Here is a 15269-nt window from a genome sequence, read left to right as displayed (position 1 = left end):
CCTTGAGTTATTTATAAAAAAACGATAAAGGCGGGATGGAAATAAAGAGAACTAAGGGGACCATGTAGCACAAAGGAGCCTTTGCTCTATGGAGAGGCAGCCTCTGCTGGGCTCCACAGAGGCTCTGGGAAAATAGGGTCTTTGCTGGATTCAGCTACAAGTAATTAAATTTATTCCAAGAGGTCTGATCTATAAAAGGAGCTACCACAGCAATTACCAGGGCTCCCATTATGCTGGCCAGTCTGGCATCGGCTGCATCTGAGGTCAATTTGAAGGGAAGCTGCTTGTTCTCCCAGGGAAATTACAATAACTCAGCCTTTCTTTCTTTCTTTCTTTCCCAAGAGCTGCCCCTGAGCGCTGGTCTCCCCCTGCAAGGATGGCGCTTCACCCAGAAGGTAGCCGGCCCGTCGCCTCCTCTTAGGCATTCACTCCAAAACCCTTCAAGGCTGCACTCTGACCAGCTACCCGCACACAGGCACACCGAGTGGGGGAACGCGGCAGAAGAGTCCACCACCTTGCAGAGCCACAGAGCCTCACACTCAGTTCAGGAGCACAAGTGCGATTTTATCAGCACCCTCCTAGAAACACTGGTGTAATTTCAGGGTTGCCTGCCCTGCAGCTGCACCCTCTTTGCCCAGCTCCCCCCCCCACCTGGCCTGGCCTTGGAGGGTGGAAACAAAGCTTCCCCCACAAGGATCGGAGCATCCCACGGAAGAGGAGGGAGCCCTTCTTTCTGCCGGGGGACAAACGTGCCCTTCTGCCACAGGGGTGTGGGTGGGCGCGCTCATTTGCCCTGGGCAGCCCGTTCTCATCTGCCAGACCGCAGGGGGTAGAGGGGTGCAAGACCCCCAATGCAGCAGACGGCAGTGCCCGAGACGGAGCTCCTTGGGGACCCTCTCCTTGCTCTTCTGGAGAGTCCAGGGTCACTGCCATTAACTCATTCACGTATACCAAGTAGGGGGGGGGGGAACAGGCCTGCCTGCCCTTTGCCCACTGGGTGAGAGGCCAGGTTCCATGTCAGGAACGAGGGAAGGGTCCAAGCAACGTCTTTTCCTGGTTTCCTTCTGGGGAGGCTCAAGTGTTACCACAAACAGCCCAAACAGAAAAACGACACAATAAACCTGCAGATGCTGCTGGAGGCAAAATGACCTATGTTTAAAAAAAAAAAAAAATCAACCCTGCTCGGTTTCAGAAATATTCTGTGCAGGGCTTCCCTCGGATGCATATATACAGGTGCCACGTAAGGCATCCTTTATTTTGCAAATGGGGAACATTTTAAGCTCTGCTATTTTGATCCAGAGCCGTGCCACAAAATCCGGTTAGACACAGAATTGTGACGTCCGTCCCCCAAAGGAATCGCCACCTCCATTTTCATCGCCAGGGACCGACTGCCGCCACTTCTTTTCCGAAGAGCAGTCCAAGCCGTGCAAGCAAGGTCAGGTCACCCAGGACTGCAGGAGGTGCCAGTGCCAGTTTTGCCTTCCTTCCCAGCAAGTGTGCCAAGCTGAGCAAAATACCAAGGAGCTGCACAGTTCTGTTCTCTGGCCAGAGAGAAAACGGGCCAGCCCCAAGGAGGGAGGGAGGCTTTCCTAGGAGGAAGTGCTCTGCCCGTATCCTTCTGCGGCTCCTGAGCCGGCCTTCTGCTCCTAAAAAGCACCAGGCAGAAGCGGGGACTGTTGTGGTGCTGGGGACTTGGAACAGGCATGCCTGGCTAGTTTGGCTCCAGCAAAAGATGCAGAGCAGATAGCAATAGCAATAGCAATAGCAATAGCAGTAGACTTATATACCGCTTCATAGGCCTTTCAGGCCTCTCTAAGCGGTTTACAGAGAGTCAGCATATTGCCCCCAACAATCTGGGTCCTCATTTTACCCACCTCGGAAGGATGGAAGGCTGAGTCAACCCTGAGCCGGTGAGATTTGAACCGCTGACCTGCTGATCTAGCAGTAGCCTGCAGTGCTGCATTTAACCACTGTGCCACCTTGGCTCTTATGGGGAGAAGAGGGTGCCAGTAACCCAGGTGAGTGGAGTTCTGCACAGGGAGGCTCTCCTGACGCAGACCTGCCATCCTCCTCCTCCTCCTCGCCAGATCTCCGATCAGAAGAGCACCGGGCCTTCCAGCCATGCAAATAGACCTTTGGCACCTCTCTGGGGCCACCCACTCGGGTTCTCCAAACCACTCTGCCCAGGGCTGTTCCCACCTGGGGTCCTGAGAGGCAGAGCCGTCAGGTCACAGTGGACGGCAGAGCGCTCTCCTCCTCGGGCTCCTGCCCAAACCCACGGCCCCTCTTCCAACTGCAGGCTCAGCCTTTCTCTTCCTCCTCTCTGAAAGGAAACCAAACCACCCGGCTGCTGTGGACCTCTGGGACGGAAACCACCGCAAAATCCTGAAGCTGGGCCCTGGAGGTGATTCCCCCCTAATTAGCGCAGTTCCATGGGATGCCGTGGAGGAAAGTGCGTCAGGTTTGGAGCAAAGCTCCTGAAGCAATTCCCTGCAATTGATGGGGAAGGAAATGCTGAGAGGGAGGAAGCCCGGCGCACAAGGCCGGCTGCACAAGGCTGCCAGGTTCTCTGCTGCATGTCAAGATCACTCCTCTCAAGAGGAGGCAGGACGGTTCCCAGCTCTGGCCGTTGCTGCCTGCAAACACGAGAACAATTCTTTCCAAATAGAAGGACGTCAACAGGAAAAGGTCAACACCGTCTCTCATAGGGAGGACGGGAAATGTTGCCAGCCTCCCGCCCTGGGCTCATTTCCTCGTTTCCATACCGGGGGGGGGGGGGGGCAGGGCAGGTTCTGCCTCTGAGCCCTCAGAGGCTCCAATTGGAAAGTCTTCGTGAGGGTCACCGGGACATGAAAGGATTGTAGCCTCCTGAGCCGGTCATTCAAACTGGTTCAGAAGATGGAAGGGGGGAGCCCAATTTTGCTACCTCTGTCTTGGAAGGACAATAGTTGCTTCTCAGTGTGGTGCTAAAGGCCCATTTTGTTATTCTGGAATGAGGAAAGGTCTCCCTCTCTCCTACACTTTCAGGGGGGGGGGGGGAAGGAGGGCATAGCCACTCCTGTCAGCAGCATTGCAAACTGGTGGTATTGATCGTACAGAATTGGGGATGGAAGAAAATAAGAGCTTGGACGTACCAGATTTCTTACAGGGCAGAGACTATGAGCCACAAATCAGCTGGGCTAATTTAACCTGCCTTTGAAAAACAGAAATGCTGAGCTGAGAAAGAGCCTCCTCCTCCTCCCCCTATTGCTTGACCCAAATTTTCAGCTGCAGGATACAAACACATTGAAGGTAGGTTCTTGCACCCCTTCCTCGATCTGTGCTTCGTAGTAACCAATGGAGATCCTGGGGGGGGGGGGGGGTGTGCCTTGCCAGGAGGCAACACCACGAAGGAGAGAGTAGCAGGAACTACAGGAGGGAGGGGTGGGGACATTCCACCCACACTCCAAGGACACCTCTTTTCTTTCAAAAACTGGAAACGTCCCCAGAAGTTGGAGCCTCCTCTATGCTCAACTGCTCATGTTCAAGATTCGTACCCTCACCACCCTCCAGACCTTCCGCACAGCCCTTAAAATCTGGCTATCCCGTCAGGCCTGGGGCTAAAGACTGTAACCCACCTGAATGGTATGAATGTTGTGCTTTTAATTATGTATTGTTCTTACGTGTTAAATGTTTGTTCCCCCCCCCCCTTGAGTTGTAAGCCGCCCTGAGTCCCCCCAGGGAAAAGGGCGGCATATAAATAAACTTTCATAACTCATAACTCATAACTCAAGCTATGCACGTGAGTACACCTCCATTAAGCCTCTGGCACTCTTGTTCACTGCTGGAGGGAGGGAAAGAGGGAGGGAGGGAGGGAGGATGGAAGGAAGGAAGGAAGGATGGAAGGAAGGAAGGAAGGAAGGAAGGAAGGTGTCAGCTGACAGAAGGAAGGAAGGAAGGAAGTTCTGCTAGCTGCTCAGAATTCTCCAGGCTGCATAGCAAGGCAGCGTCAAGATGCTTTGCTTCCTGCCTCCCAACCACCACCAAGAAGGTCCCGAGAGAGATCTAGTTCCCCCCAGTCAAAAGCAAGCAGCAGCCAAGGGGCAGCTAGGGATCCTTCCATAGATTTCGGCTCTGGATTTCTGATGGCTAATTACTGGCGATGTGCTACTTGCAAACATTTCTGCCAGAGTCCCAGGCGTCACACAGGTCTCTCTTTCACCAACAGGGGCCCAGCAACAGCCACCCTCCAATGCCCACTCTCAGCCCAAACTCCTGGGTGGCAGAGAAGTGTTTCAGCAAGAGACCGTGCCCCAGAATCAGCTTGTCATCAGCACCTGTGGAACAGGCATCCTGGACACCAATGTTTGGAGAATGCTGGATGGGCTTGTTATGGGAGCTGCAGATCGGAGAAGTTCCATCAAAAGTGAAACTGGGGCACTGCTTCAAGTTTTGAAATCACCACAAGGTACCCATATGAATACTGGGGGGAGGGGGGGGGCTCCAACCTAACTGTTTCAGCAAAAACCAACCCAGGGCTATTAGACAATGCCAAGACCATCCCTCCCAGGACAGTCAGCTCCCCAAAACGGGCACAGGCTCTAGGGAATTGCACCCAGCCGCACAGGTTGGCTTCCAGGTGGGCATGACAGGATGATCTGGATGTTTCCTGAAGTCTGGCTCCAAGAAGACAAAAAGTAATTCCCTCTTTTCCTCTTACGCCCATAGAAAACATAAAATTAATCAGGTAAACCCGTCAAAGGTCAGAGCAAACCACCCAGAAAGTGTTTCAAAGGGTTTTTTTCAAAGGCAACTGGACTGTTTTCTCCTTGGAGGATAAGCGAAGGTATATATATATATATGTATGGAGGTGTATGGCTAGATATATATATTTTCTTTTGAGAACAGGGAACTGAATTTCATTTTTAAGGTGTGCCAGTGTGCTCCCAGCGTAAAAAATGACAATAAACGTTATCCTAATCCCAACTTCTTCCTCGAGGAAAAAATAGCGCCGTTTCCTTTGGAAAAAACCGAAACCGTTGAGGGAATGAGGGCCTGGATGACTGAGAGATAAACCCAGAAAGAGCCAGAGCGCAGCTGGCCCAACGGGCACCCCGACCGACGACGGCTAAGCAGCGTGCCCAACAGCGCAGGGAAGGCTGCCACCAACGCAGAGGACCGGCTTGCTTGCCTCCTCCGGCTCCGGGCAGGTCAGCGCACAGGACCCGCAGCCCGCCCGGCCACCCACCTTCCGACGGCACCTGCGGCGCTGTCCAGTCGCTTCCCCGGCCGCGCCAGCCGAGCAGGAGGGAAGCGGCTCCGATTGCACAAGCCCCGGCGGAAAGCGAGGCGCCTCCCCCGAGCTGGAGGAGGAGGAGGACCCGAAGGCTGACAGGAGCACCGCCACCGGCCCCCAGCGCGGCTCTCCCTTGCCCACCTCTGGCTCCGTCGGCGGAAACCGGCTCGGGCGACTAACAAAGGCGGCGCAGCCCAGACGCCGCAGAAGCCGCCCGGGAAACAGGCGCGCCAGCCGCGGCCGCCGCGGGACGGCCCGGCTGCGGCGCTGGCAACAAAGCGGCCTTATAAGGCGAAGGCCCGGAGCCGCCGGGCGGAGGGGCGGCGGGCGGGCGGGCTCACCTTCTTCCGGGGCTGCCATTTCATCATATTTGTGGAGCGCGGGGCTGGGGCATCAAGGCGCGGCGGGGGCAGGCGCAGGCTCGCCAGGGCCGCCGCTCATGCCGCCGCCCGCCGCTCAGGGCAGCAGCGCCCCCGGCAGCGGCAGCAGCGCGCCCGCCCAGCACCTCCCAGCCCGCCGCCGCGCCCCCTTCCCGCCCGCAGGCTGCCGCTGCTCGGTCGGCACGGGAGGCGGAGGGAGCGGCGCGCGGGAGCGGCGGCCGGGCGCCTGGCAGGCTGGGCAGCCGGAGCGCGACCAGAGGGAGCTCCGCGGCTCCCCGCCGCCGCCGCCGCCGCCTCTTGGCTCGGCCGCGCCTCCTCCCTCCGCCGCACTAATGACTTCCTCCGCCCGCCCCCCGCCGCCCAGGCAAGCAGCCTCTTTCGGCCCCGCTCCGGAGCCGCCCGGCCCTAGCGCCCGCCGCTCCCCGGCTCGCAGCCTGGCGAGAGCAGGGGCGCTGCTGCTCTGGGTCCTCAGGGGCTGCTCCGCCGATGGACGGCCGAAGCGTCGGCACGGAGAGTCCATCCTCTCTGGGCCGCTGTGCGCGGATCTCCTCAAAGCCCCTCCGGGGCAGAAAGCTCCGCTCCCGCAAGGCTCCCCCTGAGCCGATCAATGGAAGCCCCCGCGGCCTCTGGGAGCCACTCCTGGTGGTCGAGCAAGGGGCCCTTTCTCTCTCCTGCTTCCAAGCCCTCTTAGCCCGGAGCTCAGCTCCTGAAGTTGCCCTGCCTTCTTCTTCCAGAGCCTTTGCCCCAACTCGGGTTGGCCTTCCCGGTTGACCTTCCAGCCAAGAAGCTTCCCAACTGAGCTGTGCCCAGAAGGGCCACACCAGCACAATCCCACCCCTCCCGGCATCTCCCTTCTCTTGCCACAACTCTCTTGTGACCTTTCCTTTCCAGGGCAGCAAAGGGGCTCTTGGCGAAAGTATTTGACCGGCAGCAAAAAAAGGTGGCCTGTAAAGGCTGCTTTAGGCCAAAGCCAAAGGTTAAGATGTCTCAGGGTCAGTCCCTTTCTCTTAGCCTCGGAAGAAGGCCACAATGGCAACCCCCCCCCCCCCGGGCCCATATCATTTGGAAGCAGCAAACTGGACTTAAAGGACTTTCAAGGTGTGGGCAAACCGAAGGCTGGGTTTTCAGACCAATTCAAGGCTAACGGCACCAAGCAAATTCTTCTGGGTGACTACTTCAAAAAATGGTATTCCCCCTCCCCCATGCCTCCACCATCGATGCCTCCACCCACCCCCCAAAAAACAGACTCCCACACATCCTTGATCAACTGTATGCTACGAAGGGAGGGGCAGCACAGCCCACAGCCCCACCCCCATCTACTGGACTGAACACAACTCCCGCAACACCTCAACAACCGACCTCTGGGGCCAAAGCGGAAGGACCCAGTCACGGTTTTGAATTTTCTTCAGCCAAGAGAGAGGCAGAGCAAGGAGCAGCACCTGTGCTGAGAGCACAACAGAAACCCCACCGGCAGGTTAAGGGAGGGGGTCTTCACCTGCTGCCGCCTTTCTCCTGAAAAAGCTGCTGCTGCTCCCTGACTCGGCCTCACGCCAGCCATTTCCACCTTAACCAGTTTTCCCCACAAACAAAATAGTTCCCACCCCAATTCAAACCCTGTATTTGAGGCAGGGTCATTACACAATGAAAGGCGCATCTGGAAGCGCCCCAGATCCGCCTTTCTGGAGCACAGAGGACTGTCTTTGTTCAAGATGCAATGCCAGGAAATACCAGCAGCAACCTGGCAGAGTCACTGCCAGGCCTGAGCCCACCACAGCCCGGCTGGCAGAAGGGACTGTGCAGGGTGTTCAAATTCCTGACAGACAAAAGGCCAAAGGAACAAACAAGCTTTGAGCACTGGGAGCGCATCCTTTTGCTTCAGAGTCTCTGAATATCACCCAGCCCAGACAAAGGCAACAAAATGAAGGGGTCTTCTTCTTCCTGGGCCCCAGACCCGCTGACGGCCAGTTCAGCATTCCTGGGGCCTGAAAGGAAGTCTCTACCACTTTTACCTCCACCTGAAAGAGTGATAAAGCCAGCAACCCTGGAGATGAGTAGAACAGGAAGCCAAATAGAGAGATTTTCATTCTCCACCTTTCCACCTTGCTGGCGAGCAACAATAGCAATAGCAATAGCAATAGCAGTAGACTTATATACCGCTTCATAGGCCTTTCAGGCCTCTCTAAGCGGTTTACAGAGAGTCAGCATATTGCCCCCAACAATCTGGGTCCTCATTTTACCCACCTCGGAAGGATGGAAGGCTGAGTCAACCCTGAGCCGGTGAGATTTGAACCGCTGACCTGCTGATCTAGCAGTAGCCTGCAGTAGCCTGCAGTGCTGCATTTAACCACTGCGCCACCTTGGCTCTTAGCAGTTAGTTTTCAAAGCATTTCCACAATATTTGGTCTACACTGATTGTTTTAATTCCTTTCGGTGATCTTGTTTTTGATTTCACAGAAAAGCAAAATGCGATCTTGTTAAAATTTCAGTGAAACACATTTTCATGACATATTTTCTTCACGGAAGAGCAACCCAAGGCCCGCTGGACATATTCTCCTGTTGGCTCTTGGACAGAGAGTGTGTGTTGGGCTGGGATGACTCCGCAGGGGCATCCTCCTGAGAGACGGAGGGTACAGTCGTTGGAGGTAGAAGCAATGCAGAATGGCAGGAGGCTGTCCTGGGCCCAGCTCTGTCCCCCAGTCCAGGGTCCAGAGACTCTCTTGGGAGGCAAACCAAGGTGTGTTTGCTCAGATGCTCCCAGAGTGCCCTAAAACCACTGTGGGAAGCAGGTCAGTCTTTGGAAACTACAGAAAAACCTTGTGCAGGTCACAAAGAAGCTACGGCAGAGGAAGAAGAAGTTTACTGAATTAAGATATCCCCTCCCCTACCCCCACCCGCTTCCTCTGGATTTTTTTATTCTAGCATTTCTTGTGACTGGCAGCAGGACAGATGCGGTCTGGGAAGGCAACTGGCCAGCATTGGCAACGCTGCAGTCCGTTTCACTCTGGACATGTCCAAATGACTTTTTTTAAAAAAAAAAATTTAATTTTCCAAACAAACATACAACTCCTCCTTCTTTACATACTGTAGAAAGTGTATCAGCTGGTTACAAAAGGCTTTTGTGCATCTCTTCCACCGTCATCAAATATAATTCATATTAACTCTAATATCTTAACTCAAATATTTATTATATTACCATCATCATGCCTCCACTTTTATTTGACTATAGTTATTTAAACGTCCTTCATCCTAAAATATACCAAGATTTAATACATAACCACATGCTGGCATTTCATTTACTTATTTGTAAAATCCTCCATTAACATTAAATCCTCATATCCTGTTCTAGCTAAACATCCATAATATTTAATACCAAAATTTTCTAATCCTCCATGTATATAATTTATTATCATTATCCTTTATTTATTTAACTATATCCTGTATCATAACATTTCCCCCCTATTAGTTAAAAGTTGACTGTGTCTAATTTTGTTTTTTTTAATTATTATTGTTAAAAATAATCTTTATATATAGTCCAAAAATATTTCTAACCTTCCCTTCTCATATCCAATTGTTACTTATCATAACAGCTCAACATTGTATACATTGCTATCATTATCAATTTTTATTTCGCTGTACCTATCATCACTGGAAGGACATGTCCAGATGACTTTTAAGTAAGCTGGCACCAGAGAGTCATTCTGATTGCTCCAATCAGGCCTGAAAGCCATCCGATGCATTTCACACTGTCCCCTTCAGAAATCTGAAGCCGCAGCCCCAGCCAACCTGTCCCGTCCATTCAGGACAGAAGGCATGAGTTATGACAGCTTGGCCAGTCCAGCTTCAGTGGCTCAGCACAAGGGGGAATATTACTGTTCTATGGCCGGAGTCAACCTGACCGGCTCCATTTCAGCAAGTGCATCTTGGGGGCTTTCCACAAACTACCTGCTCTTCAGAGATTTCTGGCAGGATCTGAACCCCAAAGCGCCAACGGCACCTCTTTCTTTCTAGTGCAGGCCCAGAGGCACCAAGGAAGTCAAAAACCCAAAACACAAAAGCTCAAATGTTATTTTCCAAAGAACATCCTAAAGTGCTGGGACTGGGAGGGGCAGAATGAGAACTGCCCCATCTTCCCTTGGCCTACTTGCTGCTATTTCCCTGGCTTTTCAACATGCACGGCTGCCACAGGTCTGCCGGATAGACTCCCAATCTTAGCAAGAAGCCGCATCAGATCCCGGAGATTGTGCAGGAAGGGCTCACCTTCCAAGACAGGAAGCCATGGTTTTAGGCAATGGGGAGACAGGAGTTGGTAAGGAAACTGGAGGAACACATCCGTGGGGGAGACGAAGGGCATTAATCTGCCTAGATGCAGTCCCACCACCAGGGAGACAGGGAGACCCCCCCCCGCCCCCAGGCCCAGCCTTTCCCTTTCCTTTTTCTGTCCACACAGTCAGTACGTATCTGACCCAAGAAGCCATCACTTCTTTCTTCGGCACCCGTGTGCAGAAGCCATGAAAGCATTATTCCACTTCTATTTCACTGCCAAAAAGTGTTTCTCTGGCACTTCAGAAAGAGAAGCTCCACCAGGGCCGGCTCACCAAGGACCCTCGCCTCAGCAGAACAGGACAAAACCAGAGGTGCAGAGCCGGCAAAGCAGGAGCAGGGGGCCGCAAGACACACCTCCTCTCCCCACTCTTCCCGGAGGAAGCAGGGTGTTTTTTGGGAGAACATGGTTGAGCTGGGCGGCCAGGCCCTTCCTGGGGCAAAGCACCTCCCTTCTCAAAGCGCCTGCTGAGCCTCAGGGGGGGGGGGACAGGCAAAGGGGCAGGTGGTGTCCCCCTGGGCCTTACAAAAGGACGCAGAGAAAGAAGCAAGGCACTTGGGGCCGTCAGGATAAATTTTCTGCCGGGGTTCTGACAGCCTTTTGCCAAGGAATGGCCATATCGCTTTGGCTCACATACAGCTCTTAACCACAATTCCTCCCCTTTTCCAGGGCCAAAACCATTTTCAGCCCAAGGGGATGTTTCGGGATGCAAATCCTGATCCTTTTCCCTGAGTCCCCCCAGGGAAAAGGGCGGCCTATAAATAAATTTTCAAATACTCAAAATACTCAAATACTCATTCTGGACTCCAAATGGAAAGGGAAGAAAGCCACCAAGCGGGACGGAGCTTTGTCCCCTTCCGGTTGGATGGTGGGTGGCTTTTGTAGGGTGGCATCCCCAGGCATGGAGTTGCCTCCGTGAGGAAGGAAGCTCTCCTGGCACTGTGTTTGGCATCAGTCTGAGATCCAACAGAGACTTTCAACTGCAAGCAACAAGAGCCAAAGGATCCATCATCTCAGCGACTGGACAACTATCACCGAGGATTCTTTGACTACCAGCATTGATGATTTTCTCAAAACATAAAATATTAATGCAGCCTGCTATTTATACAACCTGGATCCTGGCCAACAGCTTCCAAAGGAAAATCTGCAGGCCAAAAGCAAGCATCCAGCAACAGCACAGCCTAAACAGGAGGCCTCCAAAACCATCCGTCTTCTGTTTAGGCGATAGTGGTTACCACCATTCAGAAACCTTCTTTTGAGATTTCAGAAGCATTCAGCATTCTGGAGAAAATTGGAGGCCCCTCGCCAGAAGGGTTGCTTCTCCGAGCACCGGCCACCCCGGAGGCTCAGGTCGCCCTGGAAGGCATTTATCCCAGCTGTCTTGCCCACTTCCTCTGGCTGAGGCAGGAGAATGCCTTCCATGGAAAAGGAAGCTTGCCCCCCCCCCCATCTGAGATCCCAGGAAGCCAAACCACAGAAGGAAGTTGCCAGCCCCCTGCCCCCCTCAGTCCAGGCAGAAGGGCAATGCTCAGATGCCAACCGAAGGGGATCGGTCTTTGGCTGGCATTGTCCCAGCAAGGCACTTCCTGCCCTGTAGCCCATCAGCAACCAAAGGAGGCTCCCAAGGTTGGACAAGGGACAAAGATCCCTTGGGGCTGAAAAGGTCTCCCCTTTTCCACTCAGCTGGAAGAAGAGAAAATGGCAATGGGGTCCAACACTTTCTCTGCTCTCTCCATGCATCGCAGCTGGCACACCGTTACTCCAAACCTCTGGACTCTACTGAACGAGAGAGTTCCTATGCAGCTTAGCCCCAGTGGACCGAGCAGTGGTAAAATACATTATAATGGTAAAAGCAACCCCCCCCCCGAATTCTGCAGAGGAGGAAGCTACAACTGGACACCCCCCTTGAAAACACCCCATTTATGTCCTAGTTGAAGATCCCTTTCCCATTTTGTTTCTGGCTATCTCTACAGCCAGAGAGTTGCAGAAAATGGCTGTCTGCACAGAACGGGATTCACATCCCAGAGACTTCCCAGGGCTGCCCGACAACGTACGCATGATCCACACACCCCTCCCTCCACCACCACAGCCTCCGTCTCTGTCCCTCTCTCTCTGCCTCTCTCTCTCTCTGAGCAATTTACAAGCATTCCCCCCCCCCTTCCTCCGCTGGCTGCTCCTCCACTTTGCAGGAGGGAAGCGCACGCGCTGGGCACCGTACATCTGCAAATCAACAAAATAACCAAGCCACGCAAGCCACGAAAGGGTGCCCAGGAAGGCAGAGGGACAAGCCACAATGGATGAGAGAGCCTGCTATTCTCTGCTCTGCTCCTGAAGGGCGGAGTTACCAAGGCTGCAATTAAGGGGAAACGTGCACAAAGGGGAAGCAGAATTCTAGCTGTGCTTCCAGCTCCATGCGCAGGGCTTGCTAGCACCACATACCTCCTGCTGGGAAGCCTTGCCTTGTCCCAGCCGCTTTCTGGAGAGAAAGCGGGAAGCATGTTTTCCCGAAGGCCCCTGCCCAGCAACACACGGACTTAGATACACAAACACACACCCACACCCACACACTCTGGGGTGAATGACAGCCACTCTGTGGGAGTTCTTCAGGGAAGTTCTGACAGGAGAGTTTGAACGGAGGGGCAGCATCTGTTCCCAGGAATTTCATCGGGTTCTTTGAGAGATCAACCCAAAGGCCATTTTGGTGCCCAGATGATGGGACAGAAGCTGGATCACTGTTGGTTCAGGAACCCAAGGGTGTCCACCTCGAGGTAAAGAAGGCACGTCAGGCAGGGAGGCTGGGGGCGCGGATGGTTCTCCATGTGGAGCCAGCTGGGTCCGCCATGCCCCACCCTCAGGTCCCTGAGCTTGGTAGGATGCTCCTATCCCCTGAGCCGGAGTTGTGGGGCTCCCACCCCCCCATTCCTCGCACACACCTCCCTAGACATGCTTAAGCGTAGACATCCCTACCTTTGGCCACTTGGGGTTCAGAAGCTGGGCCTTGATGGCGTCGTCCAGAGCTCTCTCGTACTGCTGGATCTTCATATACGCCGCAGAGCGGTTGCTGTAGAGTATGCAGTTCTGGGGGTCGACCCCCAAGGCTTCACCATAGAGAAGGATGGCTCTATGGTAGTCGCCCACGTGGCAAGCCTGGTTGCTCTGTCGTACTTTCTCCACAAACTCAGCCTTACTCAGGGTGGGCCCGCCGGACCCCTCGTCCTCAAGGCTTTCCGACCCAAAGAGGGTCATCTGACAAGGGGAAAGTGGCATTCGCTTAGAGACGGTGCTATTGGTAAGCACACAGAAGCCACGGGGCGCAGAACCTTGCCCTGTGGCCGGGGCATATGTAAGTGGGTCCTCTCCCTTTTGGGTTTCCCTTGGAGCTAACCTCCCCAAATGAGACACTCAGAGTTAAACGCTGCCCATCCTCAAACCACAGTCCTCCAGGGAATCACTGCCACGTTGGCGCTCTAATATTATGACACAGGGACCTGAAAGCGCAGACCCCTCCCCTTATTCTATCTCTGTAGGAAGATCTTCCGCAGTGGGAAGAGAGTGGATCCCTCAGCCACCTTACAAGGCCCTCCCTAGGTATCCACCCCTCACCCCATAAGCAGTGTCCCTTGGGCCCTTCCCTCTGGCGCTCCTTGGATGAAGGGAAAGCTGTAATATAGCTTCCTCCTCCTCCTCCTCCTCCTCCTCCTCCCTCTTTGGGCACAGGGACCTTGGAAGAGGGAGCATCAAATTCCTGAGTCAAACTAGTAACGGAATGAAGAGGAGAAAAGGTATGTTCCCACAGGAGGAGAAGGCAGCATGATGAATGAAAAGCTGAAATTGGTAGCAGTTGGGAGAACTCCCTCAAGTTGAAACAAATCTTTCAAGGGAGGACCACTGTGTCGCAGACCAGATAGTTTGCTTCAGATAAATCAAAATGAGGGATCCAGAAAGGCTAGTTACATGCAGGTGAGAAGGGAGTCCAGAAAAACTCCTTCCCTCCCCTTGGCTTTGTTGAATTTTTAATCCCTCCAGATTACATAGACAAGGGGTGGGGGGTGGGGGTTCCTGTCCTTGGAGAGAGAGCTGCTTAAGACAGGCTCTTCTCAGTCTAGAGTAGCAATAAAATACTATTAGGAGAGCATCACCCCAGTTGTGAAATGACAACTGGATTTCACTCCAAATTGAATAAGGCCATTTAGACTGAGCTCTTCAGCTCTGCAAGCTTCCACCTTCCCATCACACCTTAGGAGAAAACAGGGTTTCTTCAAGAAATTCAGCATTGGGGCTCCCCAAATATGAGTGGAAAGGAAGAGCATATCTGTTGCACGGGGGCTTCTATGGCAGCAAGCCCCCCAGGGGCCAAGGCGGCCCTCCCAGCGACCTGAAGTCGGGCAGGGGGCAGATTCCGCAAGAGAGGCCGCCGAGGCTGCTCAGAACAGGACCCGGCCACCGCTCGGCAGGCGGTGGGCGAGGGCGGCGCTACTCCTGCAGCCAGAGAGGACTTTTCAGGCCTTCCAGAGCCCCACCGAGCGAGAGGGCGAAACAGCCTCGCCAGGACTGGCGGCTTGTGGAGCCAAACAAGAACTCGGGTCTGGAGAGGGCACGGCGCATCGGAGGCGGGGGGCAAAGGGACCGAGACCGTCCGCCGTTCCTCGGAGCCCAGCGACCTCCTCGGCTCCAAGCAGCCGCGGCCGAGAAATGCCGATGCGGGGTCCGGCCGAAGCGGCTACATGGAGCTGCTCTCCGCGCCCGCTCCGAGGGCCTCCTCGGCGGGCAAGCTCTTTCCTCCTCCGGGCAGGCTTCGCACCTGGCTAGCGGTGCAAACCAACCGGGCAAGCCAAGCCGACGAGGGGACGCCCCCGCAGGATCGCGCTCGGCCGGAGGGAAGAGCCGCCAGACGCCGCGCCTTCCCCGCTCGCGGGCCTCCGGTTCCAGCTTTCCGGGGGCCGCCGCCGGGCTGCCTGACCGCGCCAGAAGGGGGGCTGCGCCGCCGCCGGTGCCCGCGGCCCGGATCTCGCGCGCTCCGGGCCGAGCAGCCCCTGGGCGATCCCGCGGCTCACCCGGGCGAGTGGCGGCTCTCCCGCGCCGCCTGCTTCTCTTCCGCCGCCGCCTCCTCGCTGCCTCCAGCCGCTGCGAGCCGCCGCCTGCCGCTGCATGGCCCTCAGCGCCCCCGGCCCCCGGCCGACCTCCGCGCCATTTTCGGGTCCGACCGCCTCTTGGAGGGGAAGCCGCCTTGCGCCGCGCCGGATAGCCAGGCAGGACCCGCCCCACCCGCCCGCTCCCTCCCTCCCAACTCCTG

At 55.0% G+C, this 15269-nt stretch overlaps 1 protein-coding gene across 5 annotated transcripts in view; it reads right to left on the bottom strand.

Moving 5' to 3' along the window:
- TTC28 (tetratricopeptide repeat domain 28) overlaps nt 1-15204 on the bottom strand; it is a 32494-nt gene extending 17290 nt beyond the window's left edge. For 2 of the 5 annotated variants that reach the window (XM_014068506.2, XM_014068507.2), the window contains exons 1-2: nt 15031-15203; nt 12944-13222 (exon numbers count right to left, since the gene is read on the bottom strand). In XM_014068506.2, coding sequence (XP_013923981.2) covers nt 12944-13222; nt 15031-15126 — 375 coding nt within the window. In that variant the 5' untranslated portion in view covers nt 15127-15203. Of the gene's footprint in view, nt 1-5616; nt 5797-12943; nt 13223-15030 lie in introns of those variants that run through there. The other 3 variants (XM_014068508.2, XM_087705411.1, XM_087705410.1) reach the window with 2 other exon arrangements.
- Between the last annotated feature and the right edge of the window lie 65 nt (nt 15205-15269).

This window comes from Thamnophis sirtalis, unplaced genomic scaffold (genome assembly GCF_051295495.1).
Source record: "Thamnophis sirtalis isolate CommonGarterSnake01/CBP01778 unplaced genomic scaffold, rThaSir2_p1.2 scaffold_2, whole genome shotgun sequence".
NCBI classification, from domain to species: domain Eukaryota; kingdom Metazoa; phylum Chordata; class Lepidosauria; order Squamata; family Natricidae; genus Thamnophis; species Thamnophis sirtalis.
Note: the sequence above shows the minus strand (reverse complement) of the source record. Positions and strands in the feature narration are given on the sequence as shown.